The following is a 24,861-nucleotide window of genomic DNA, read 5'->3' as shown; positions in this document are numbered from 1 at the left end:
GTTAAAACTATATCCCCCCTCCCCAAACTCTAACTCGGGTTGATACACATAAAAAAGGAGGAGATTGCAATTACCCCGAGGTAGTTTTTATATGGTCAACCGAGTTAGGTTGGGTTCTGTGTGTATTTGATGTCTCGTGTTGAAGTTTACAGGAACATAGGAGCATAGGAAGTCGAGTGAAAGACACAGCTAGCGAGAAGGATAGCATGAGAGAGAGAGAGTTGATGGACTCGGTGCATCCGAGAGACGAGGTGCTACGGAAGAGTACACTGGCGGATAAGAAGAGAACGAGCGGTGTTTCCTAGGGATGAGAAGCCAGAGCTAAAGATTGCTCAAGGAGAAGGCCGAAAAATGTGTTCCGGTGAGCCATATTTCGAATGATCTAAATTACCCAAGCGAATAGGAGCTGGATCGGAGGAGAATCGGACAGTTAACAAGATGTTGACTGTCCGGGTGCTTGGACCAAGTCCAGGCGCCCGGACCCCCTGGGGGAAGCGCTAGGCGCCTCCTCGACATATCTTGTTCAAAGGTTGGTCAACACGGTCTGAGCGCCCAGAGTTATTTCAAGCACCCGAGGCAGATAAGTTTTATCCAAAGCAATCATTGTGAGCCGTTGCGACGTGGATAAAATTTTATCTGCACCTAGGCGCCCGAATCTACCATGTTAGCAAACTGTCAGATTCGACCAGCATGCTATAAATAGAGCCCTAATCTCAGTAGTTTAGACAATCACTTGTACACGAGTTCATTTTCTATTCTACTACTTCAATTGTGTGCTTCCAATGCTTGTAAGAGACTTCTTTGCCTATGACGAAAGGAGGATTTGATTAGTGCTTTCAACGTCTTGGATTAACAACCTCCCCGGTTGTAACGAAGTAAAAAATCGGTAGCCTCTTTTAATTTACACATTTTAGTTTATTTTAATAAAGTGATTGTCTTAATAAAGCTATTAGATCGAGAAAGGTTTGATTTTGTTTTTTAGGACAATTCACCCCTCTTGCCGACCGCATGAGTCCTAACAATTTGGACTATTAAACTCAAATTTGATACAATCAAATCAATATAATGTGAACAATATATCATAACAATAGCATCATATCACACATTTTTTAAAATACAAATATACAATTTTAATTTGTTCATTGGTATTATATAAACAACAATTATATTTTCTCCATCCAGTTTTTATCTATCATAATTTTATGTCCAACCCCAAATCTATAAGCATTCATTTCAGTTTTTCTGAATTTAGTTGATCTTTGAAACATCAAACTCTATGCATAGCGCATCATAAAAAAAAGTACAATCTAACTTGTAAGAAAATAATTTTTAACTTGTAAAAATCTAATTTCAGGAAAAGATTATGAAACATAAGCAAATACTTACGATGTACTTTGTGTGGGCCCATTTACTTGAATCAATTTAAAATCTCTCCCAGATATATGTGCTAAACCTCGATGCAAAATGTGAAAGTATGACTAGTTTAGCTTTTTTAAAAACAAAACCTACACATAAATGACATTAATAATCAATACATATTCAACGCTTATTATAATAGAATATAGAACTTAATACTTATAGTTTTCTCAAATATAGCAGTGCAATTTTCTATAATTTCGAGAGAGTTGTAATGAATTATTTGATCTTCATCCAGGTTTATGATCATTAGATATCAGTGATCATCTTCATTATTAAGAAGACAAAAGATATATCTAATTGACTTTTCTTCATCAGTTTTAACAGATTGTTTCAATGCATCGACATGCATCATTGAAAACATATCTTATGTAAACAAGATCAATTTTTAGCGAACTAAATCCAAGAACAAATAAACAAGATTTAGTGGTAAAATACTTATATCAAATTCAACCCCACAAAATATGGATGAGTAGTATGGTGTGTTAGAGGTTTTGACTTAATATATTATAATTATCGAATATGTATTTATGCAATCCCTATGAATGTATTGAGTCCAATCAAATATTGTAATGAAAGATTGCATATCTAATGCGAAATTATCATTGGACCATACTCCAAGCACCGTAACCCTACATAAACAAACAAAAAACATAATATTAGCACTATTATTATTTTTGAACTCCTAAAATCATCATTGTTTTGCATAATTATGTAACTATGCTATTAACTAACTCACTTTAATTGACTAACAATAATGTATCTACTATCATATCATTTTTATTATTCTTAAAAAATATGTTCATTTACTGAATAAGTTCATAGACAAACATGTCATTGAGGATTAATAAAATAATTAAATCAATCATATCTTCAATATTTTGGTTTTGACCTTTTGAATATTAGCACGTTTGATTTCTTGATTTGTTTAATGTTTGATGGGATAAGAGCTTCTGGATCTACATGCTGAACTATATTTGCCCTCAGATATTTATTTTATCTCAGTTCTCTTTCTTTTGAGGTTTTGTCCAAACTTTATCGGTAGTGACTTCATATTATACTAGAACACCTCTTTATTTTTGTATGTGTTGGCGAATTAGGCTTTATGGCCTCTTTATCCGTGGTAGGGGTTGCTCATAACTTTTTTGATACCTTGCTCTATAGTAGTTTTTGAAGCTCTTTAATTTTATCTTTTACAACTAAAATTCTATCATTTTCACCTATAGTCCTGTCCTCCTCAACATTACTGATGTCAACATTTTTTACACTCTTATCCTGTAAATCAAGAAGTTCTCTTTTTTGAAGATCTTTATCTCTAAGCTGACAATCTATCTCAGTAATTAACATATCCTTTGTTGTTAAGAGACTATCCTTTTCATTTATGACCATTGTCATGTCCCTTTTAACATCCTCCAAAATTTGAATAGCTGTGTATAATTACTGCTTTAAATTTTCAATATGTTCTCCCTTTTCCTTGCACTCACTATAGTCTACCCTCTTTGGGCACTGCAGTATATCTTCTTGGGTTTGATGTGAAGATCCTTAGTCAAATACCTTAGGTCCTTGAGTTGGAGGAGACTAGTGTGGTACCAAAAGCAACTCTATCTTTGCTAGAATTAAATTTACAATAATTTGCTCTATAGTCACACAATCTATCATCTTTTTGACTGTGTTAACGTGGTAGTTATGTTGGATCGAGAAGCGCTAGAGGGGGGGGGGGGGGGGGAATAGCGCTTATGACTTTCACTTATCGTATTCGAAAATGTATCGAGTTAAGCAGCGAAAATTAAAATGAAACACACACATGCAGAAGCACACCAATATTTACTTGGTTCAGAGCCTAGGGCGACTCCTACTCCAAGGCCCACGCTCGTTGAGCATTTATTTGGGAAACAACTATAATAACACAAAGTTACAAGTATGATGTATAAGTACAACAATAACTAAATTATATCGACAACAGAAATAGTAGATTTGAAGCTCCTGGTCGTCGGAGTGTTGCTACAACACTTCTGGATCTTTCTTGAGCAACACATGGAAGAAGAATCGCTTGGTATTGAATTGTCTAAGCTGTTGGTCGAAACCTTCATATAAAGGTTGTTGGAGGCGCCTCAAAGTCCCTTGAGGGCGCCTCCATTCGCTGAGTCAGCCGCGCGTGGAAAAGCTGAGAAGAAGGCTTCGCCTATCCTCTTGAAGGCGCCTCCTCTATACACCTTGAAGGCACCTCCAATGTTGTTTGAGGTGCCTCAAGCCACCATGAGGGTGCCTCCAGCCTACCGTCCGAGGCACCTCAAGCCTCCATGAGGGCGCCTCCAATGTGGCTTCCTGCGCAGCTTCTGCCTTGCACTCGAGGCGCTTCTAAGCTCCATGGAGGGCACCTCAGGTACTGTTCATCCGAGATATAATGCGCTTTTTTATCCCTGCATGATAGGTTAGTCCACAAAACAATAATATATCCTGCAAAATAAAGTTAGCACATAAATAACATGAACAAGAACATCTGACAGTCATCGGATTGTCCGGTTCTGACTTCGGATTTTCGGCCGAAAACCCTAGGTCGAACCGACGCCTACTGTTCCCTCCGCGGGGAACCCGTCCTCACCTACTCCACTCAGGAGAGCATACCTGATCTCAGTCAGATCCTCCAGACTGACTGGACTTTCTGCCTAGGGTTACCACCCCCTAAGATTTTTTGTCACCTAAGGTTACCTCCCTCTAGGACCTAAGGTTACATCCCTTAGGATTTTCCTCCACCTAGCATTACCACCCCCCAGAACCTAAGGTTGCCACCCCTTAGGGTTTTCCTCCACCTAGGGTTACCACCTCCTAGGACCTAAGGTTACCGCCCCTTAGAATTTTCCACCACCTAGGGTTACCACCCCCTAGGGTTTTTCACCTACCTAACCGCAGCTAGGACTTTTACCTAAGAACACTTGGGACTTTCCTGCAAAGCTCATTCAAGCACATTAAATAACAAAACAACTTAACTTGAACCCTTTGACATAATCAAAACATAGGTTCAATCGTCGGATGCTTCCTGCACCAACAAGTTAGGCCAACTCTACTAAATGATTCTAGGAAATCATTTAGGATGGTCTAGATCAATGATACTGTTGTGTTCACTCATATATACCTATAATGTGATTATTGTAGGACTAAAATATTTTAGATATCTCCACAATGGTATGATATTATCCACTTTGAACCTAACTCCTCATGGTTTTGCTCTTAGCTTTATCCAAAAGGCTTCATACCAATAGAGATATCTTTTTCTTATAAACCCATGATCTTTCCCATATATATGTAATGTGAGACTATATTTATAACCTTACAACCCCAACAATCCCCCCTTAAACAAAGGACCATAGGATCCCTCACGTCTGATTCTCGACCCACCAAGTTGTCCTACCCCTTAGTTCAACCAACCTATTATGATTGCCTTACCTAGCTATAACTAGGACTTTATGTCTGGTGTCTAGTCTTCTTGATTTGACATAGGAGCCTCCACTTCCTTTGTTCGAGGTCAATATTTTATCACATGGCTCAATTAAATCATAGCTCTTATGCACAGTTACGATTAGACCTTATGGCAGTCCAGATTCTGATAGTAATTGTAGGATCAAAATATTTCAGATATCTCCATAATAGTATGATATTGTCCACATTGGACCTAAGCTCTTATGGTTTTGCTCTTATGGTTTTGCACTAGTTAAACTTGGCTAAGTTGTCAAAATCATCTATGCTGTCAATTAGGGATGACATAGGTATTCTAGCAATGCTGCTACTACCAAAAAACAGAATAGTTGTAAAAAAAATACAAGATATACTAACAATATTAGAGTTGTTAGATGGGCCAATCCATGGCGGGCTGGGCCAACCCATGGTGAGCTGGCCATTTGGCGGGACGGAGTGGCCCAACCTGTCATCTTAGCGAGTTGGGAAATCTCTAACTCAATCCAACTCAATGTGGGTTGCAGGTTAGGTGGGCTAACCCATGGGCCTGTAAAAAATAAAATAAAATAAAATTATATATAAATAAATTAAAATTTTAAATTTGGTTGCTAATTAGATGGGGTCAACCCCATGATTTAGCACACATATGTGATGATGTTAAGTATCTTCATATCCAAAGTTCAGTTGGGGAGTTGGGGTGTAGATAGTCTGTCTTTCAAAGCGTTTGCTTTTCTTTCTTTTGACAATTGTTCTTTATTTGATTTGAATATAGAAGTTGGCGGAGTTTGATCCGATTTAAATTAAATTCATGTCTTCGAAGTTCTTGAATTTTTTATTTTAATTCTAAATTTTGGGGAATTTTTTTTTATCCTCAACTCGTGAGTCAACCCAAGTCCGTCGTAGGTCAATCCACACTGATCGTGGGCCTAGGTGGGTCAGTTCACCTGGACCCACCTTTAAATGCGTTGATAAAATTTTAACTCAATCTGCTTAAATTATATGATGGGTCGGCCAATTCGACGGACTCAATCTAAATTGATGGCTCTAGATAGTATAATTTGTCAGTTGATCTTGACTTCCTTATGAGTTCTCTAAATGCTTGGCAGAATAATTAGACTCTTGGAAAAACTCTATGTATAGTGGGTTAGAGGCCTCATTTAAATCGAGTGGAACTGTTTCTCTATTGTCGGGAAGACCTAGAATCAGTGCAATATCTAACTTTGTGAATTTAAGTTTTTTTCCCCTTGGAAGATGAAGTTGTGCTCCTCTTGATCCCAATTACCAAACATATTTTGATCCGACCTCTTACAAAAGAACTAATAGGGAGGTCGAGGACCCACGAAAAGGGTGTGCTTCGAATCAACTGTTCTATTCTATCGTCGGATGAACAAAAGAAATAAATTTCCTAAAATGGCAAAGGATACTTTTCTAATTCATTGTTTTAGTTCATCCTCAGTCAAGCAACACCTCCACTTGACTACTATATTTTTGAAGTCATCCCGAACGGACCAAGAATAAATTAGGAGCCACAAACATAAAAAACTCTTAGATTTCGTAAAAAAGGATGTGCTCGAATTCATCCATGCCCTAAACACTAAAGATAACCCTAGGCGAAACCATTATAAAAATAAAAACTAAATAAACAATGGAGCTACGTATAATACTAATGGTCGAATGATAGGCATGCTAGAGACACAATTCCAATGGAGAAAAAAGCATTGCCTTTGGAGAGTGTGCTCGAAAATCACAATGGTCCTAAGTAGGAGGAGAGTGTGATTTCAAGTTATCGGATATATCTAGTAGAGTGTTATTTATACGTGGGCTTAATATGATTGCATGTTAGGTCAAATGTGGGAATATTCTATAATTTAAATTATTCTTCTACCTTATTTTTTACTTTATTCTACATATTAATTTTTTTATATTATAATTATTTATTTTTATTATAAATATATTTATTATTTTATTATTTCTTTATCATATTTTATTTTTTAATCTCTTTATTTTTATATTATTTTCTTTATCTCTTTATATTTTTTTATTATTTTTATTTTAATTTCTTAACTTTTCTCATGCATATTTTAATTATATTCTTTTTTACTTATTTTTTAAATAATTTTTATATTTATTTTAATTTTTTTTATTAAAAAATAATTTATTGTAATCTTTTATTTTTATTTTTAATCTATTTACTATATTTATTTCTATTTTATTTTTTTTCTTTATTTTTTATTCTTATTATATCTATTTATAATTTTCTTTTTTTGTATTTAATCTTTTTATTTTTTACTTTTAATTTATTTAATTGATTTTTAATCTCTATATCTTTTATTTCTCTTTTTTTATTTTTAAAAAATATTTAATAATATTTTATTATTTAATTAATTATATTATTATTTATATTTTAATGTATTTTTTTTTCTATCCATTTTAGTTTTAACTACTGTCAATGAAGTTCTTGTGACATGCTAGTTGATATGGAATAGTGCAACTAATGGTTTTCAATGAATAGCATACCTAGTCGAGTTTAAATTTACAAATACAACAATACTCAATTTTTATAGTTATAATTTAGAGTTGAAATCCAATTTACAAGATTATTTGAAATTTTCAAGTACACCTTATAGATTTGAAACCCACTCTTGGACCAACCCTATTTGAATTTCTTAAAAATTGTAACCGCTAGGAAGGGTTTAATTTTCATTTACAAAACGTAGATATGGTTTGATGTATTGGTTCTGAGCAATGTAATGTTAGTTGGCACAAAGTTTGAAACAAGATAATCCTTTTCTGTCTTACTGAAATTTGTTTACATTAACGATTTTCACTTATCAGCACCACCATGCCAATTTGAACATTGTGATTTCTATTAGACTAGACAAACATGTTATTATTCCCATGACCATTTAGTATATACTTGATTCTCATATCATAGATAACATCGTGTATTAAACAACTAATACTACATTCAGTAACAACACTCTACACAACTTATTTTCTTACAATACTATGAATGTACTACATACAAAATGTATGAATCCATTCTTCTTGTTTACAAAATATATAAATCAAGTATAATATTTTTGCATATATATATAACAGTAAGTCAAAAATCAGGGGCTGATAGTATTCTACAATACTTCCTATTATGACCCAGTTGTTTGCAATGACTACATTTGATTTTTACCTTTCTGTTATGTTTTGACTCAATCCATGTCTTCTTTTGCCTATCGGTCTACATAAGGCTACAAGAACATAAAACTATAATGTTGTTTATGCCTTTAAGCTAAAATTTTTTACTTCAACAAGGGTAAATATGATTCATGTAAGTGGAATTCCAATTTTGTGAATGAAATAATGCTTATAATACGAAAGTATATCCATGTTCCGATGAATGATGACGACAATAGTATGTGAGCAAGGCAATCCTTAATTTTGAAACTCCCTATAGTTGTAATATTTTCTTTTCAAATCAACAACATATGAAACACTCTATGTCTCTACTTTCATTTCAGATTGAGAGTAGGGTGTACTTTATATGGTCTAGATTTCTCTCTTCTTGAATCCATTTCATTCTCTCTTCTTGAATCCATATCTTTGGTAGCATGAGATGTCAAAGCAACATATCGTTTTGAGACTTTCTCCCTACGGTTAAAAAACTATTAAGCTACATTTCTTCTGGAATTATCAATTAATCTTTTTATGAGAAGTTTATGTGTATGCTTGAACAAAACATTTAAACTCTTTACACAATTAGTGGTTAGCATTATGTGCATTCTCTTACTAAAGTATGCATTAGCTTATCTTTTAGGGTTAATGTTTTGAAGCCACTTATTAACATCTGAATGTTTTCCAAGTATGGATTGTATTATGAGATCATATTGAAGTATTGTGTTTTCTCATGCTACCTCCTAAAACAAGCCTTAAGCTGACTTACTGCTAATATCTGTTACCATATTGCAAGACATGTGGCAGCAACATAAAGCATGATGAGTGGTCAGGTAGACTTTGTAGGATCGAGACGTGCTAAAGGGGGGTGAATAACACTCATGGTTATTTCATACGTTTTTAAAACAATCAAAGATAAATGCAATGGAATAAAGAAAGAAAAGTAAAACGATGCTAACACGTTTCTTTTACTTGGTTCCTGTGATGACTCATACTCCAAGGCTCGCGATCGTTAATCACTTTTGTTGGGCAATCATTATAGATTCATAAAGTTACAAAAATGATTACACTTTGAATATAAGTAACTTAAAAGAATACCGATGACTTAGAAAGTTGGAGCTTTTGTGTAGTCATTGTCAGAGTAGAGTTTTGGCGTCGTAGAGAGATTTTCGGAGTGGTGCGCAGAAACTAAAGATGCTTGGAATTCATTGTCCTGAAGTGCTGGGTCGAGACCTCTTTTTATAGCCAAGTTGAGCCTGATTCAAATCCACTAATCTCAGGATCAGGTTTGACTCGACTTTGATCAGCCTACCGATCCTGCCTGAATCGGTCCATCTTCCCGTCTAGATTCTGCCGTTTTAGATGAGTCTTCGTTCGGTCGACCAATCTCGTCATTCGGTCAACCGATTTTCCATTGATCCTCAGCTTATCTAGTCTAATCAACTCGGCCCGATCAAACCGCTTGTTATCCATTGATCGGTCGACTAAACCTGACGCTCGGTCGATCGAACTCGACGTTCGGTCGACCGATCCTTGGTCGAAACTTAGTCACAAGCTGATTTAATCTCTAGGGTTCGGTCGACCGTTCCGTAGATTCGGTCGATCGATTCGAAGGTTCGGTCGACCGATCAAGGCTATAAACTTCAACCTGTAAAATGTTAGTTATCTACAAAAAGTTAGAATAATAGACAAAAAGATATTTTGATAGTCTTTGGACTGTCCGATTCTGACTTTCTGATTTCCCGAAAATCCTAGGTCAAACTGACACTTACTGTTCCCTCAACGGGGGATGCGTCATCACCTACTCCTTTCAAGAGAGTTTACCTTTTACTAGACCTGTCCTCCAGACCAACTGAACTTTTGCTCAGCGTCCGAGACTTCAGAACTTTTCTGCTGAACGTTTGATCCCCGACTCATCCAGTCTTTCATCTGGTGTCTGCGACTCCCAAGATTTTCATCTAGAGTCCTCGACTATAAGATTTCTCCTAACATCCTTAACCTACCAAGACTCTGCTCAGTTCCTCGAACCAGGACTTCGTTGCCTAACTGCAACTAGGACTTTCCATAACCTAGGGTTACCTTCCCCTAGGACCTAGGGTTACCTCTCCCTAGGGTTTTCCACCTGCCTAGAATCCACTAGGACTTTTGCCTAAGTACACTTAGGACTTTCCTACAAGCTCAATTACACTTATTAGATCACAAGACATCTTAACTTTTATATCCTTTGTCATAATCAAAACTCAAGTTCGATCGTCTAGTGCTCCCTGCACCAACAAACTTTCCTAACTGCTGACATAATATCGTGATGTCTATCTGACACTATGCTCATTGACTATGCATTTATAATAACAAATCTCTTCGTATGATCCAAAAACCACTCTCATGCATACCCACATTCAACTTTAGTGATTTCAAAAGCAGGGAGGATATTGCCATTACCATCGATCGATGTAGCCATCAACAACACACCCGGATACTTCCCTCTTAAATATGTGACATCAATTCTGATCCATTTGTGTAGATATGACCTGAATAGTCTTCGACAAGTATTAAAAATCCAAAAACAACATTGGAACTAATTGTTACCATTACTATGTAGTGTCACATAAGTTTTAGGATCCCTGACTCTTAACTCACCCAGATATAGTGAAAGATCTCTATATGCTTATCATAATTTCCAATGATCTTCTTCATTATTTTCTCAGGCTATGTATGTTTTTTTGTATGATATGGTCACTCCAAACCTAACTTTTATATATGATATATTTGGTTTGTACTGTTCATTAGAACTAAATTGTTCTTCAACAAAAGATGCTACAAATGAGGAAAAGCATACTTGATGATCATCACTTTCCCTAATGATACCACATTTGTGTTCCTTTACATATTTCATAACAGTGAACTCCACATCCATCGGCCAACTACTCTCCATGTATATGGTTGATTGAAGCAGACTACTTTAACTCTATTTATCCAAGTATCAATTGGGTTATCTATCATATGTTTAATCACAATATACTTACAAGTTCATTCTTGAACTCTTGTCGAGATAAAAAAATCTATCCAACAAAAAAATTATGCTCAACTGTTGCCTCTCTAATTAGCCTTTATAGCAATCAAAAATTCATAATATATGGATCATCATTTATCGAGAACTCCTCCTCTAAGCCACTGTACTGCTCTAGAGGAAATTCATATTGTTCAATATGTATATCATCAGCTAAGAATTCTTGTGCATCTGTATTGCCCTATAATTTCTCTACAATCCAGATATAATATTCTTTCTCCTCACTCAAGTAGGCTCAAAGTATTCAACAAGTGTCGTACAAGGATTCAGAATCTCATCTTCTATGTTACTTGTTTTTCCATTTAGATCAAATGTCAAATTGCTTATATTTCTATTTGTGTTTCCCACACCAGTATATTCAGAAGACGATGAAATATTAGTTTTGGATACTTCTACTACATTAGTTCTCTATCCCACGACAGAATTTGTATTGAGCATATTCTATATCTCAGAGAGAATTTCTTCCGCAACATGAGCATTATCCCTGAAAAATAAATTATAAACTAAGTTAGCAAAGTTACAACTTTATAATCAAGTGGTGTTGTAATTCAAAGAGCAAGCAACGATAAATATAATGTACATACTATGTTTTCATAATTAATCAATGGGTTTTAACTGAAACTCATTGATAGACATAGGTTTTGTATTTCTGGAAACTTGCAAACACTAGGAAAGGTTGAGTGAGGAGAAGGTAGATATAATATCAAATCATTTGATCAAGATCATATTAGACCCATATTCAAGATGAAACTTATCGTAACGTTGGAGTACCTCTAGAGAGTCCTAATAAGCAATGGATGACACTGCTGGAATCCTTGCAATACCAGAAACTCACAAGACTTGCAATAGGTGCAATCGAACATGTCTACATCCATCAGTGAGTTTTGGTCAAAATCCACTAATTGACCTAGGGTATTTGGATTTCTGTAAACTTGTAATAAGGATTGAATGAGGAAAATGTAGATATGGTGTCAAACCAAACTTATGATCAAAAAACTAAGTGGGCCTAGTATCAGGATATCAGGTCCAACGTGAGCCTGATAGATATCATATCAGGCTCAACGTGACCTAGTATCCTAGATATCAAGACTAGGGTCTAGCTGAAATTTAGCATCACAGTGGAGCACCTCCAGAGAGGCCGAATATATAATGGAGAACATGATTTGTGTATTTTAAAAAGGGTTTTTGATATGTTTTAATGCACCTTTTAACCTATTGTATATGCATATATGCCCACTGAATGTGACGCGGGCGTTCATGCTCGCCGGCACTACCCATGTCACAACACGCGCCCTTTAACTATAAAAGACTGATTTCAATGCCTTGGAAGGGGATCTCGATTTGGAGTCACCCTAGGGCTCCAAGGGGATCTAAGAAGACGATTTGGAAGGGATTTGACACCATTTATGTTTGGAAGAGAGATCGGGAGCGTCTAAAGGAAAAATCTCGTGACAAGCCTAAGCTTTTCTTCTCGATTTCTGAATTTTTTAATTTGTATTTAAATTGTTGCCATCTAAACATGATTTCTGGTTGTAAGTTCATATCTATGTAGTAGATTCTTGATTATAAGATTAGAGATTAACTCTTTGTGATGTGAACACTCTTTTAATTGATCTATAAATGTTTGATCTTTTTTATTCAATGATGAGTTGATTTGTGGCTTGGATTTACTATGTAAACATGATCTCGATGTCAAGAACACAAGATTCGTATCCCATGAAGATTTGGGGATGAACCAAAAGAAGAATACAATCCTCTGACCCATATAAAATCGAGACGCGAAGAGTTGACTATGAAAGTAAATTGGTATGCTGCGAAGAATAATGAGTTGCCATTGATTTTAATGGATCAATCCCAATTCATTGTCACAAAGTAGGAGAAAGGTTATTTGGGGGTTGTGGGATCTCGTGACAAGGTCTTTTTAAGAAAGTGATCCATAATTTCAACCGTTCTGAATTGTAGGCGATGAATTAGAAAGTGTTTTCTAACATAGTGATGAAACTGAAGTCCTATAATGCCTTTACCAATCAATTTATCTATATTCACTCTGTCTTTATACTGTCTTCTTGATCAAGTCTTCTTTCTCTCTTTTCTCTTCACCCTAGTTTTTTAATTTTCTCATTATTGACACTTTATACCATGGATTAGTCTAGATAATTAAATTTGGTTAGTAAGCTAGTACTCGATCATCAGTTCTTGTAGGTTTAATGTCTTTATTATTTGATGATATCTCTATACACTTGCGTATTTATCATATATCAGGACACCGTATTATTGGCGTTATTCCATAAATCTTCCTTACACATCAACGTACAATATAAACATAATTTGTATAATCATCTTTTTCTATAAAAGAGTACATTATTTTTTTACATTATAGATCAATTTTACAATAGTAATTAATACGTACAACACTAAATCTTTATCTCTCTTCTTCTATCAAATTTTACTTGAAATTTATCTTTTAATATCAATGTTCTTTAATAATGTTGTTCTTGAATGACGTTATCCTTCGAAGTTACCCTTGAATATCTTATGATAATACTCCAACTTTTGTACTTAGTATTTTGTGATCATGTCAAACTTCAAGAAAAGATATGGTAAGTAAAGAGGTTTATAATGACGTTGTATTTATAAGAATATGAAGAGATATGGATGAAAATAGAGGACGAGACTGATAAGGTGGCATGCATCTTAACCACATAAATTACTTTTAAATTAGAATTTCTTAATATGTGATTCGGATACCTTAAAAAAATATGTAGGAAAGGGAAGATTAGTGGAAGAAATAGAAGGGGAATTGCAGAAATTGATTCCACCCTTTGATAAATATCAAATGATAGTGTATTTTTTTTTTTTTTTTGTCAATTCGAAATTGCGCGCTTTGATAAATACTTGTATTATAAATTATTAAACATAAACAAAATAATATAACACGGGATCCACATCGTCCTATGTTACTGGCCAATTGGCCGTCGATGACTTATTGACCCAGAAGCCGTGTGGGGCCCGCTCCAAAACCCAATAGCAGCGCACAGAAACAGGATCCTTTTAACTACCGCGGGACAACGCACCGCTTTAACCAATCCGGTACGCCTCTCACACGCCTCTATAAATACGCCCCCTGGGCCTCATGGCAATCGAGACCAAGACCTTTTCTTTTCCCTTTGTTCTTGTCTGCGGCGTAACCCTAACCCTAGTTTTTTCTTGATCGACTTCTCTTCCTCTTCTTTTCCCACCGAGTGGCCTCTTGATCGAGGGGAAAGGGAGGAGGAAGAGATCTCCGTTAGTGCCATGTCGCGTTGCTTTCCGTACCCACCGCCTTATTTCGGGCAGGCCGAGATCGAATCCATTAAGGTTTGTTGAGCATCGATGCTTGCTGTGGTTGATTTCTTGCATTCTTGCTCGGCTTCCTTTATCGGTGATGGATCGGTTGCTCGGATCATCTTTTGATCTTTCTTTAGGAGCGGACAGAGATTAAAGATTCTACCAAGAAGTCTACGTTTAGGTGGCGTTCGTGTAAAGGAAATATATGTATACGTTTTTTGTATCAATATGACAAAAAAATGAAATTCATTGTAATTGTCTAGGTCCTGATCCATTGATTGATTCTTAACAAAGAAGATGGTGGTGGTTATTAGCCTTATGTTTTGTTCGTGATTAGAGATAAGCTTATGTGTTGATGAGCTGTGAGGGAATGGTTAAATAAGGTTATTGCTAACTGGATCTAAACAAATCTGTGAGTCTTATGTTACAAACGTCTAGAATGCTAGCGGTCCACCATCTATTCATGGAGTGGTACTATTGTCAAGAACGGATGGATATGGTATTGTGAATTTTAGTTGAATCAGATGGTAGTAAATTTGTAAATCCTAGGTTTGTAGGTTGGTCAAGGAATTAAAATGGGATGAGATATCATAAGAATTTAGTGCAAGTGTAATACCATTGTATCGTGCTAAGGAGTGTGTATGGATAACATCTGTGCTTGGCTGATTCTGGAATTTTAAATGGATTACGAGTTATAATATCTTTATTGAGTGAATTCAAGATAAGCTGTGTATTAGTCATATTATGGAAAGGAAGGAAGTTTGAGAGACGATGAAAATCTCTACTAGCCAGAATATGTTTCTTTTGTTGAATGTTCTCACTATGCTCCATGGGACTGGGATTTGAAGGCAAAATTTTCTAAATATCATGTTGTTTACATGCTACTTTGGATTCTCATAAATCCCAGTTTTGGGATTTTGAGACAGACAAGGTTATGTGAGTTGCTAATAGGCTTCAAGCGATAGCAATGTGGTGGACCATCTGTCACAGTTTTTTTAAAACTTTGTTTCTATGCATGTTGAAACCAAGCCAAGAGGCAGGCCAATGTGATTGATCCCATGGATACCATCTTTATTAGGATTGTGAAGTTAAAAAGAGCCCTGACCTTTCATATACACTGTAATGAAGCAATGTATTTCATATATGTTGGACCTTATAATTTGAAACATTTGTTTAAGTTTTATTATGCAATCCTAGCCTTTGATTGATGATAATGATTGATCCACATTTCTTATGAAATATCGTTAGGCCAGTATTGACTATGGACCCAAGACATTATGTGACCTTAGTTATAATCCCTCCTAATCGACATATGATTTTGCCCCTTGTATTCTCTCAAATGGCTGTGGGAATAACTTAGCCTGCTCCAATTTGGACATTTAATTGTGTTCTTTAGACTTAATTTCTTCTTGTGGTGCTGTCTATAAATATAACTACAGAGTAGGTGAGCAATTTGTTTCAGTAATTATTTTCATTAGCATTGAGGTGTTGGGTGGTTGGTTACCTTTATAGAGTTTTTAGCTCCTTAAGTTGTTGGACTTTTGTTAATAGAATTTCTGGTCTTATTAAGGTGACGTCCCATATTTATTAATAGAAATTCTCTCCAGATTCTTTTGTTGTAAATTGGTTTTGAGTTTCTTATCGAGATATTAGGCAGAATCCTTTAGTTATCATAATAAGATGGTACCATGGACTGAGAATGTCATTACTCGTGAAATTTTGGATAAGGCTCTGGTTTGGGAATAGGGAATAGGCATCTTTGATTATTGTGGTCTACAAATTGAGCCTTGATACACTATGATTAAGTTGGTATAGCTAATCTCAGCATCTTTGGCTATTTCTCCTTACTTGTGAATCCTCTGTGCTGGGGTTGACAATTCTTATAATGCGATGAAGCTCCTAAAGGAAGAAAAGGCAAAGAAGCATAACGAAAAGGCAAAGAGGCAGAAAAGCCATCAGAAAGAGAAGTCTCTAAACTCAAATCATGACGGAAAGCAGCATAAAAAGAGGAAGCATCAGGAGAAATCTGAAGATGAAAGGAGCCACAAAAAGCAGAAGTCTGAAAAGAAGCAGCTCCCACTGGTTTCGAACCTTTGCAGCCAGAAGACAAACGAAAGAATTGAGCAACTGGAGAAAAGTGGCCTCACAGAAGAACATGAGCATCCTTGTTCTATCCAGCATAAGCTTGACTCGCCTGAGAGCTCTCAGGACAGCAGTAAGAGAAGGAAATTGGTGCTCTCTTCTATCCATGAAACTCAAGGTACTTCCAGCATTTGATTATCACTTTTGGTTGATCTTTATTGATCTTTATTTTGTTCTGAACGTTGACTATTATTATCATGTAGATAGTACTCTTCGAATCAAGTTGCCATCCTTCAGGCAAAGAGCTGTGGAGCCATCACCATTACCTTTGTCAAGGCAAACAGAGCCGCAGCCTCCACCTTTGTCAAGGCAAACAGAGTTGCAGTCGCCATTTCCACCATCAGGGCAAGTAGAACTTGCCTCTCCGTCATCAAGGCAGATAAAGCCCCAGCCAGCACCGTCAACCTCAGCAGGGAAAGTAAAACTACCACCTGCTTCATCAAGGCAAATTAAGCCGCAACCATCACTGCCGCAGTCAAAGCTTGGGAAGATAGCAGTATCAAGGCAAATTAAGGTGCAGACACAATTGCTACCATCTGATCAAGTAGATTCAACAGTGCCCTTGTTGCCACCATCAGGGCGAGTGGAGTTGCCTCTGCCTTTACAAACAAAGCTACAGCCACCATTACCACCATCACGGCAAGTGGAGCAAGCAATGCCTTTGCCAAGGCAAAAGCTGCAGCCACCATTACCACCATCACGGCGAGTGGAGCAAGCAATGCCTTTGCCAAGGCAAAAGCTGCAGCCACCATTACCACCATCACGGCGAGTGGAGCAAGCAATGCCTTTGCCAAGGCAAAAGCTGCAGCCACCATTGCCAAAACCGGAGCCAGTCGAGCTAGCAAGGCCTTTGCCAACGCAAACAAAGCAGAAGCCACCATTGCTGCCAGCAGGGCAAGTCAGGGCCTCATTGCTTTCTTCCTCAAAGCAAACAACCCTGCAGCAGCAGGTGCCATTGCCAACACAAATTTGTCCACAGCCATTAGACTTGAAAACAGAAAAGCTGAGACTCGATAAGAAGCCTGCTGCAGTCTCTGAGCAGCCGTGTTCCTCCAGCAGGCCTTCAGAAGCAGCCTCAGCTGCAGCTACAACTAAATCTTCCCGGAAAAAAAGAGTCGGCGGCAGAACATGGCAAAAGGAACAGTATGAAATTTTGGTAGCAAACTGGAATCCATCAGCTGCAATGGAACGCTTCGAAACTTCTGCTACCTGTGAGGATGATGATTGGTTAGCTGCTGCACCAAGGCAACAACGATGTCCTGCAAAAGACAGCACCGCTAGCAACGCAACAGGATCTATCCAGGAAAATCATGCAGTTCCTTCAGTGCAACCTCTAGCTTGCTACCTTCCTGAGTTCAACATGTATCAGCTACCATACGTAGTCCCGTTTTAGACCCAAGAGGCATGAAATTAGCAAATGAGATTTCATTTCTTTCCTCTTTTTTTCCCCTTTTTTACTCTATTGTCATTGACGATGACACGCTTTCGACAGTTGTTCCCCCTGTAATAGCAACAAAAAGAAAACACTTTTTTTTCTTAATACTGTTTTCACGGGTTTTGCCGCAGTGTGATGGCTATCTGTTGGTGTAGATATTATAGTTTTTATTATTCTGAAACGATGAAATGGAGATTAGGAGTACAAATGAGCTCTGCTGTTCGTTATCGACTCGAGTTTGAATTTGATTTAGTTCGAATTGGTTTGCTGAGCTCATTTAATGGCTCGAGAGCTTGTAAGTCAGATTAATTTAATATTTTAATAAGTAAAATTATTATTATTTTAAAATTAAAGAGTTTGTCATTTAATGTATTTTTGCACAGATTTTTAATTTATTTTTCCATGTATTTTTGCACAGATTTTTAATTTATTTTTCCCAAGTCAGGCTAGCTGGCATGAGCTCGAGCTACTCGATTACAGCCTTAGTGGAGATCTTGCAAAGACGAGCATGACTTCCTGGATGTGAAGGTGCGTGAGGTTCACAGGAATAATAATTATTTCATTGCCACATCTATTTGATTGTTCATCTGAAAAACAAATGAAGAGGGAGAGGGTGAAGGTTTGACAAATATATTTTTTGCGATGGGGGGGGGGGGGGGGGGGGGGGGAGGGGGGAGCCCGACTGCTTAGGAAAAGGATTGATCGATTCACTCTGATCAAGAAGCAGTTCTACAAGAAGGTTTTTTCCCGACTTCTACTCAAGTGCGTCGGGTCAGAAGATTTCGACTACTTACTGCAAGAAGTACATCAAGGTTCATGTGGAGGACATCCGGAGCCGGTCGTTGGCAAGGAAGATTCTGTTGGTCGGATACTTTTGGCCGACCTTATAGGAAGACGCCGCTCGGACAGTTGCCACCTGCCGTCCTGCTAGAAGTACCACAACCTCTCGCATCGACCGACCGAAGAAATGAAGGTTTCCACGGTATCGTGCCGTTCAACCAATGGGGCATGGACATCGTGGGACCCTTACCTATGACAATCGGTTAGCGGAAGTTCTTGCTTGTTGCAGTGGACTACTTCTCCAAGTGAGTTGAAGTTGAGCCGCTAGTAAGAATAACCGAGCAGATGGTTCAAAAATTTATTTCGTAGCACATCATTTGTTGGTTCGGCATCCCTCGCCGACTTGTCTCAGATAATGGGAGACAGTTCATCGGTCGGAAGCTCAAGTAGTGGTGTGAGGAGTACGGCATCCAGCAAGCCTTCACCTTAGTAGCATACCCTCAGAGTAATGGACAAACTGAGGTTGCAAATCGGGAGATCCTGCGAATCCTACGGGCTCGGCTCGACCATGTTGGAGGAAGCTGGATCGATGAACTTTCCAGTGTGCTATGGGTGATCCGCACAACTCCTAAGGAAGGGACCGGAGCAACCTCGTTCCACCTGGTGTACGACGGCGAAGCGGTCGTCCCTGTGGAAGTAGGAGCCGAGTCCGATCGGATATAGCACTATAGCGAAGACAACGCCGAGCGGAGGCTTCTGGAGCTGGACTTGATGGATGAGGCACGCGATAAAGCAGTCGTTCGGCTGATGACCTATAGGTAGAGAATGAGGCAGAACTACAATCGGTGGGTGATCCCGATGTCGTTCCAGGTTGGCGACCTCGTATGGAAGAAGGCGAAGCCGGTCGACGACGTCACCAAGTTGGAAGCCCTGTGGGTCGGACCCTTCAAGGTCGTGGAAAAGCTTCGCTCGGGTGCCTATTACTTGAAGGATGAGGACGGGAGGTGACTCGAGCGTCCATGGAGCGCACACCATCTCCAGTCCTAACGAGCCGGATGAGAGATGCGCTGATGTAATTAATGTATTTTCTATATCCCTGCGCCCTTTGAAGTGCAGGACTGAAATCAAAAACAAATGTTTGCTAAAGTCTTTGTCGAACAACAACATAAATCGTCGAGCGGCGACGTTAAACCCAGGTCTCCATCGACGATCGAGCGGCGACATTAAACCTGAGACTCCATCAAATCGACGAGCGGTGACGTTAAACTCAGGTCTCCATCGACGGTCGAGTGACGACCTTAAATGCCAAACTTAACTAAATCGTCGAGCGGCAACGTTAAACTCAGGTCTCCACCAACGATCGAGCGGCGACCTTAATCTTCGGCCTTCACCAAATCGTCGAGCGGCGACGTTAAACCCAGGTCTCCACCGACGGTCGAACGACAACCTTAAACTCCGGCCTTCACCAAATTGTCGAGCATTGACGTTAAAGCCAGGTCACCCCCGACGGTCGAGTGGCGACCTTAAACTCTGGCGTTCACCAAATCGTCGAGCGGCGACGTTAAACCCAAGTCTCCACTGACGGTTCAGCGGCGACCTTAAACTCTGGCCTTTACCAAATCGTCGAGCGGTGATATTAAATCCCAGACTCGAGCGACGACTATAAACTCTAGAGTCGAGCGACGACTATAAACCCTAGGGTCAAGCGGCGACCTTAAAACCTAGAGGTATGACCTTGATGAATTTATCATTGAAATGCAAACATGACGCCCATTCGGGGCTATATAGTCAAAAGATTTGTGATAGACAAGCAAACATGTGAGGAGGAATTGCAAGATAACTTCATTAATAACAAACCAAAAGCTGTCGAGCGGCAGTCAAACATTCAAAGGTTACAAAATCTCTCCTCACTCAAGATAGTCGAAGACTTCATTCGGCATCGAGTCGTTCAACTGAGCCCGGTCGATGATGCCGTCAGTCAGAGAGCTTGAGATATGCCTGTTTGCCTGCAACTAGTTGAACGTCCCAGTTATGGCCATCTCGAAACTCCGGACAACCCGATTAACAACTTTGTCAGTAAATTTCTCCGAGCGGAGGTATTCTTGCTTCATGGTCTCGAAGCAGCTCGGTTCAACGTTCTGGTAAGTCTTCAAGGCAGCGCGAGAAGACTCTAGAGCATCTTCAAGGGTCCTCACTTGCCCTTGAAGATCAGCCTCCTTAGCCTAACGACTGTTCGGCGATCAGAAAGTTCTCTGCCTCCCTGAGCTTCTCGGCTAAATTCTGAGCCTCCTGGTTCTTTAGCTCTAGGTCAGCTATGGCGCGGTTCTTCCTGTCGGTGGCCAGCTCGATCTTGTGGTCATAAGTTTTCACCTGAGTCTTGAGCCGACCCAGCATGATGGTCTGATTGGCAGACTTCTTCCGCTCGGCCTCCAATAGTTTAGTGGCCTTCTCCAGATCGACCTGAATTGGGTAACGGATGGCCCCTAGGAGGAAGAAGCTCCCCCAGAAATCTTGAGCTTCTTCAGCTCCTCCTCCACAAACGCCAGGCGGTTGCACATCGCTACGCTCTCCACCCAGTACTGTCGCCGAGCTGAAAAATGTTAGTACCGAACGGAGGTAAAACCACAAATTGATCATTGCATACATACCTCGGTGGACATTTGCAGGTGGCTGTTGGCGAGCAGCCCGGGCGGCATTGTTGCGGTGCGTGCTCTAGCCTCCTCCCAAACCTTAGCGAGCGGCCCGCGGATGAGTATCTGATGTTCGAGAGTTTGCGGTTGATCGTCAGCTGCCAGGAACTCCTCCATTGGGAGGTGGAGAATGGATGTCACGGATCGGCGCCCACTAATTGAGCCGACGCTGCAGGACTAGAAGACTGACCGGCTGAAGCTGGAAGAATGCCGGATCGTAGAATCCTGCGCCGAGCTGGAGGAAGAGACGCGATCGGCTGGGCTGCGATCAGATCCGAAGGCAGATCGGCTAGCGAGGGGGTCCGATTGAAAGAAATGGCTTCCGCTGTCTCGGGAACGATCGGAGAAGAGGTACCCTGCTCGGGAGAATGCACTACCGAAGTAGCCGAACGGGACAGGGTGGTCGTTCGGCGTCTCTCGCGCCTGGATAGAGGAACCTCACCCGAGGACCCCGAGCCTTCGACCTAGGTGGCAAACTGCGACTCAGGAGGGAGTGGGTCTATAGTCGGTTCAGTGTGGGGCGTCTGATCGGCGGCGCCTTCTCCTTCAGTTGGCATCGCCTCGCTCTCACCTTCATGAGAGCCGACGGAGTCAGGCCAAGGCTCGCCATCTCCTTTGTCGCCGCCACCTCTATCTCAGCGTTCTTCAGCTTCATCAGACTGGTTGCCCGAGCGTGCATCATTATGTCAGCTGCGAAAGAAAGAAAGAATCAGTTAAACTCAAGAGAAGAAAGTTGAGAAATTTCGTACCTAAGCTGCTCAGGAGCTTCGTTCGGATGAGGCTCAGCCCGAACATATACATCACCCCCTCTGGCAGCAGCTTGTGAATGTCGAACTTTTGGTCGGCCAGCAGGTTAGCCGCGTGAAGGTAGTCCGGCTGGCCCCAATACTTTTGCAGGTCCGGTTGAGGTGGAAGTCCGACCTGCCACTTGGTACGGAAGCTCGGCCGCTCGGGGAGTCGCATATAGAAAAAATAATCCTTTCAATGTTTATTTGAAGTCGACATTTTATTGAAAAAGACCAGATTGACCCGGGACTGGAAGAAGTAGGTGCCCAACTCGGATTGCTTGGGATAATAAAGTAATGGAATACCTGAGGTGTTAGGGGAATATTGTACACCTTGAACAGAACGACCACACCGCACAAGAGGCGAAAGGAATTGGGGACGAGCTATGCTAAAGGGACACGGAAGTAATTACAGACCTCAGTTATGAAAGGATGGATGGGGAAGCGAAGACCGGCCACGAATTGGTCTCGGAAGAAACAGACTGTGTCGGTCAGCGGGTTATGGGGCCGATCGGACGGGGAGGCCAAGATTATTTCGTTGCCAAAAGGAAGGTCAAAGGTATTTATAAGGCTCGCAGCGTCACCCACATCGAACTGAGTCTTCATGGTGTTGTACTAAAGACCGGAAGTGGGGTCGGACGACTGAGAAGAGCTCGCCATCGCCGGAAAACCGAAAAACCGAAAAACAGAAAGCTCGACAGGCGAAAGGAAGGAGAAACGCAAAACGGATGCCGGAACAGTGGCGTGGCGGAGAAAGAACAGTTGAAGATCAACGACAGAAATGTTTGGGAGGCTTACAAGGAAGAGAAAGGGGGTCGTAGAGAACATTGGATCATCGTCAAGGAGCGCAATGTCGCCGGAGCACTGGTCACTCGAGGTCGTCGACAGTCGCTGGAAAAGGAGAAGGAAAGTGGGGACGAAGGCGGTGCTGCGGTTTTTTATAGGTCAGGCTCGGCCGATAGGAGCCATCCGATCTAGGTCACAAACATCAAAGCGCAAATCCAACCCTTGAATTCAAACCGCTAGGCGTCACATCAGCAGCTGTCACCTCGGACGTGCGGCAGTGACACATGGCAGGTCCCACAGGGCGGCTATCGCCTCGGACATGCGGCGACCGCATCGGTGACACGTGGCAGGCTCCCACTGGGCGGCTATCACCTCGAACATGCGGCGACCGCAGCGGTGACACGTGGTACGCTCTCATAGGGCGACATTTAATTGGTGCCATTATTAATCGTGGACGCATGCTCGGCCTTAATGGGGGTGATTTGCATGAATTCTGAAGAGATTCGGATTACGCCAGCATTGATCGCGTAGTTCGCACTCATCCAAAGACACCGAAGGAAGAATCTTCCAAGTGTAAACCCTCAGAATGCCAAGTGGCCTTGAATAGCGCTTCTACATAGATCGGTCGGGGCCCAACCAGCATACTGGCCGATCGGCCAACCAATCACCAGACTACCTTGTCTAGTCAGTTGGACTTGCAACCTCCTTCGACTAAACTTAAGGGGGAGGCATGTGATCCGGTGATAAAGTACAGTCGGGCCCCGCCCCGCAAGATGTCAATGCCACGTGGAAGGTCAAAGTTAAGGCAGTCAATGCCCCAGGCTAGTGTCCGATCGGGCGACCCCATCAACCGCTCGGACTAAGGAATGGCTGGTCCGACATTATTATAGCTCGGTCTCGCACCAAGCTTTCAACACTCAAAAGGCTATCACCAAATCAGGCGCCGACCGGCCAGGCATATGCCGAGCGACGGGACATGTGCCGGGCCGACATCCCGATCGGCCAAAGATCAGATCACAACCAACGAAACGGAAACACGACCCAACAAGCCTAGACAGTGGAAGTAGCCGAGCGGCCACCTCGCTCAGCATAGACAGTAGAATTAGCCAAGCGGCCCACCCTCTCGGCCCACTAGCAGACAAAGGCAGGATCGACTGATATCTTCCTCGAGACCCGTGCCATTGACAGACAACATGGTCAGCGACATGATCAAGCAGAGAATCGTACGACGAAAGTTTCCACTATCTTGTCAGGATATGCTCGAACTATTGAGGTATGGTGTCAGGTACACTTTTCTGACACGTCCTATCAGGGAAAGTTTGGAGATGTGTGCACGCCTCGGGGAGCATGCACGCGCACCCCTGAGAGCCCTATATAAAGGACCCCAAGTTTCGACGAATGTATGTTCATCCTACTGTAGCTACAGTTATGCTGTCACTTTCATTTCTTTGCTTGCTTGCTTGCTGCTTTCGCCAGAGATCTGACTTGAACTTCGGAGGGTCATCGCCAGGCTCGACACTGACTCTTTGTGCTTGTAGGTTAGTCCGACGTTATTACAGCTCGGTCTCACACCGAGCTTCTGACGCTCAAAAGGCTATCACCAAATCAGGCATCGAGCGGCCAGGCATATGCCGAGCGGCAGGACATGTGCCGGGCGGACATCCCGATCGGCCAAAGATCAAATCGCAGCCAACAAAACGGAAACACGACCCAACAAGCCTAGACAGTGGAAGTAGCCGAGCGACCACCCAGCTCGGCCCAGACAGCAGAATTAGCCAAGCGACCCACCCTCTCGGCCCACTAGCAGACAAA

At 40.6% G+C, this 24,861-nt stretch overlaps 1 protein-coding gene across 1 annotated transcript; it reads left to right on the top strand.

Annotated features, from left to right (window-relative positions):
* Positions 1-14,240: 14,240 nt before the first annotated feature.
* LOC121971235 (nuclear pore complex-interacting protein family member B13-like) lies at positions 14,241-18,113 on the top strand. The gene is made up of 3 exons (XM_042522394.1): positions 14,241-14,461; positions 16,328-16,691; positions 16,777-18,113. Exons 1-3 carry the CDS (start codon positions 14,399-14,401, stop codon positions 17,964-17,966), a joined length of 1,617 nt encoding a protein of 538 aa, XP_042378328.1. The 5' UTR covers positions 14,241-14,398; the 3' UTR covers positions 17,967-18,113.
* Positions 18,114-24,861: the final 6,748 nt, after the last annotated feature.

The sequence above is a fragment of the Zingiber officinale genome, chromosome 4A (assembly GCF_018446385.1).
Source record: "Zingiber officinale cultivar Zhangliang chromosome 4A, Zo_v1.1, whole genome shotgun sequence".
In the NCBI taxonomy this organism is placed as follows: domain Eukaryota; kingdom Viridiplantae; phylum Streptophyta; class Magnoliopsida; order Zingiberales; family Zingiberaceae; genus Zingiber; species Zingiber officinale.
This window is presented reverse-complemented; position numbering and strand designations above follow the sequence as displayed.

Excerpts from the sequence above, each read along its gene's own strand:
- LOC121971235 (XM_042522394.1), top strand. The coding sequence starts at position 14,399 with ATGTCGCGTTGCTTTCCGTACCCACCGCCTTATTTCGGGCAGGCCGAG. Across the intron at positions 14,462-16,327 it reads CCGAGATCGAATCCATTAAG|CTCCTAAAGGAAGAAAAGGC; the intron begins GTTTGTTGAGCA and ends AATGCGATGAAG. Across the intron at positions 16,692-16,776 it reads TTCTATCCATGAAACTCAAG|ATAGTACTCTTCGAATCAAG; the intron begins GTACTTCCAGCA and ends ATTATCATGTAG.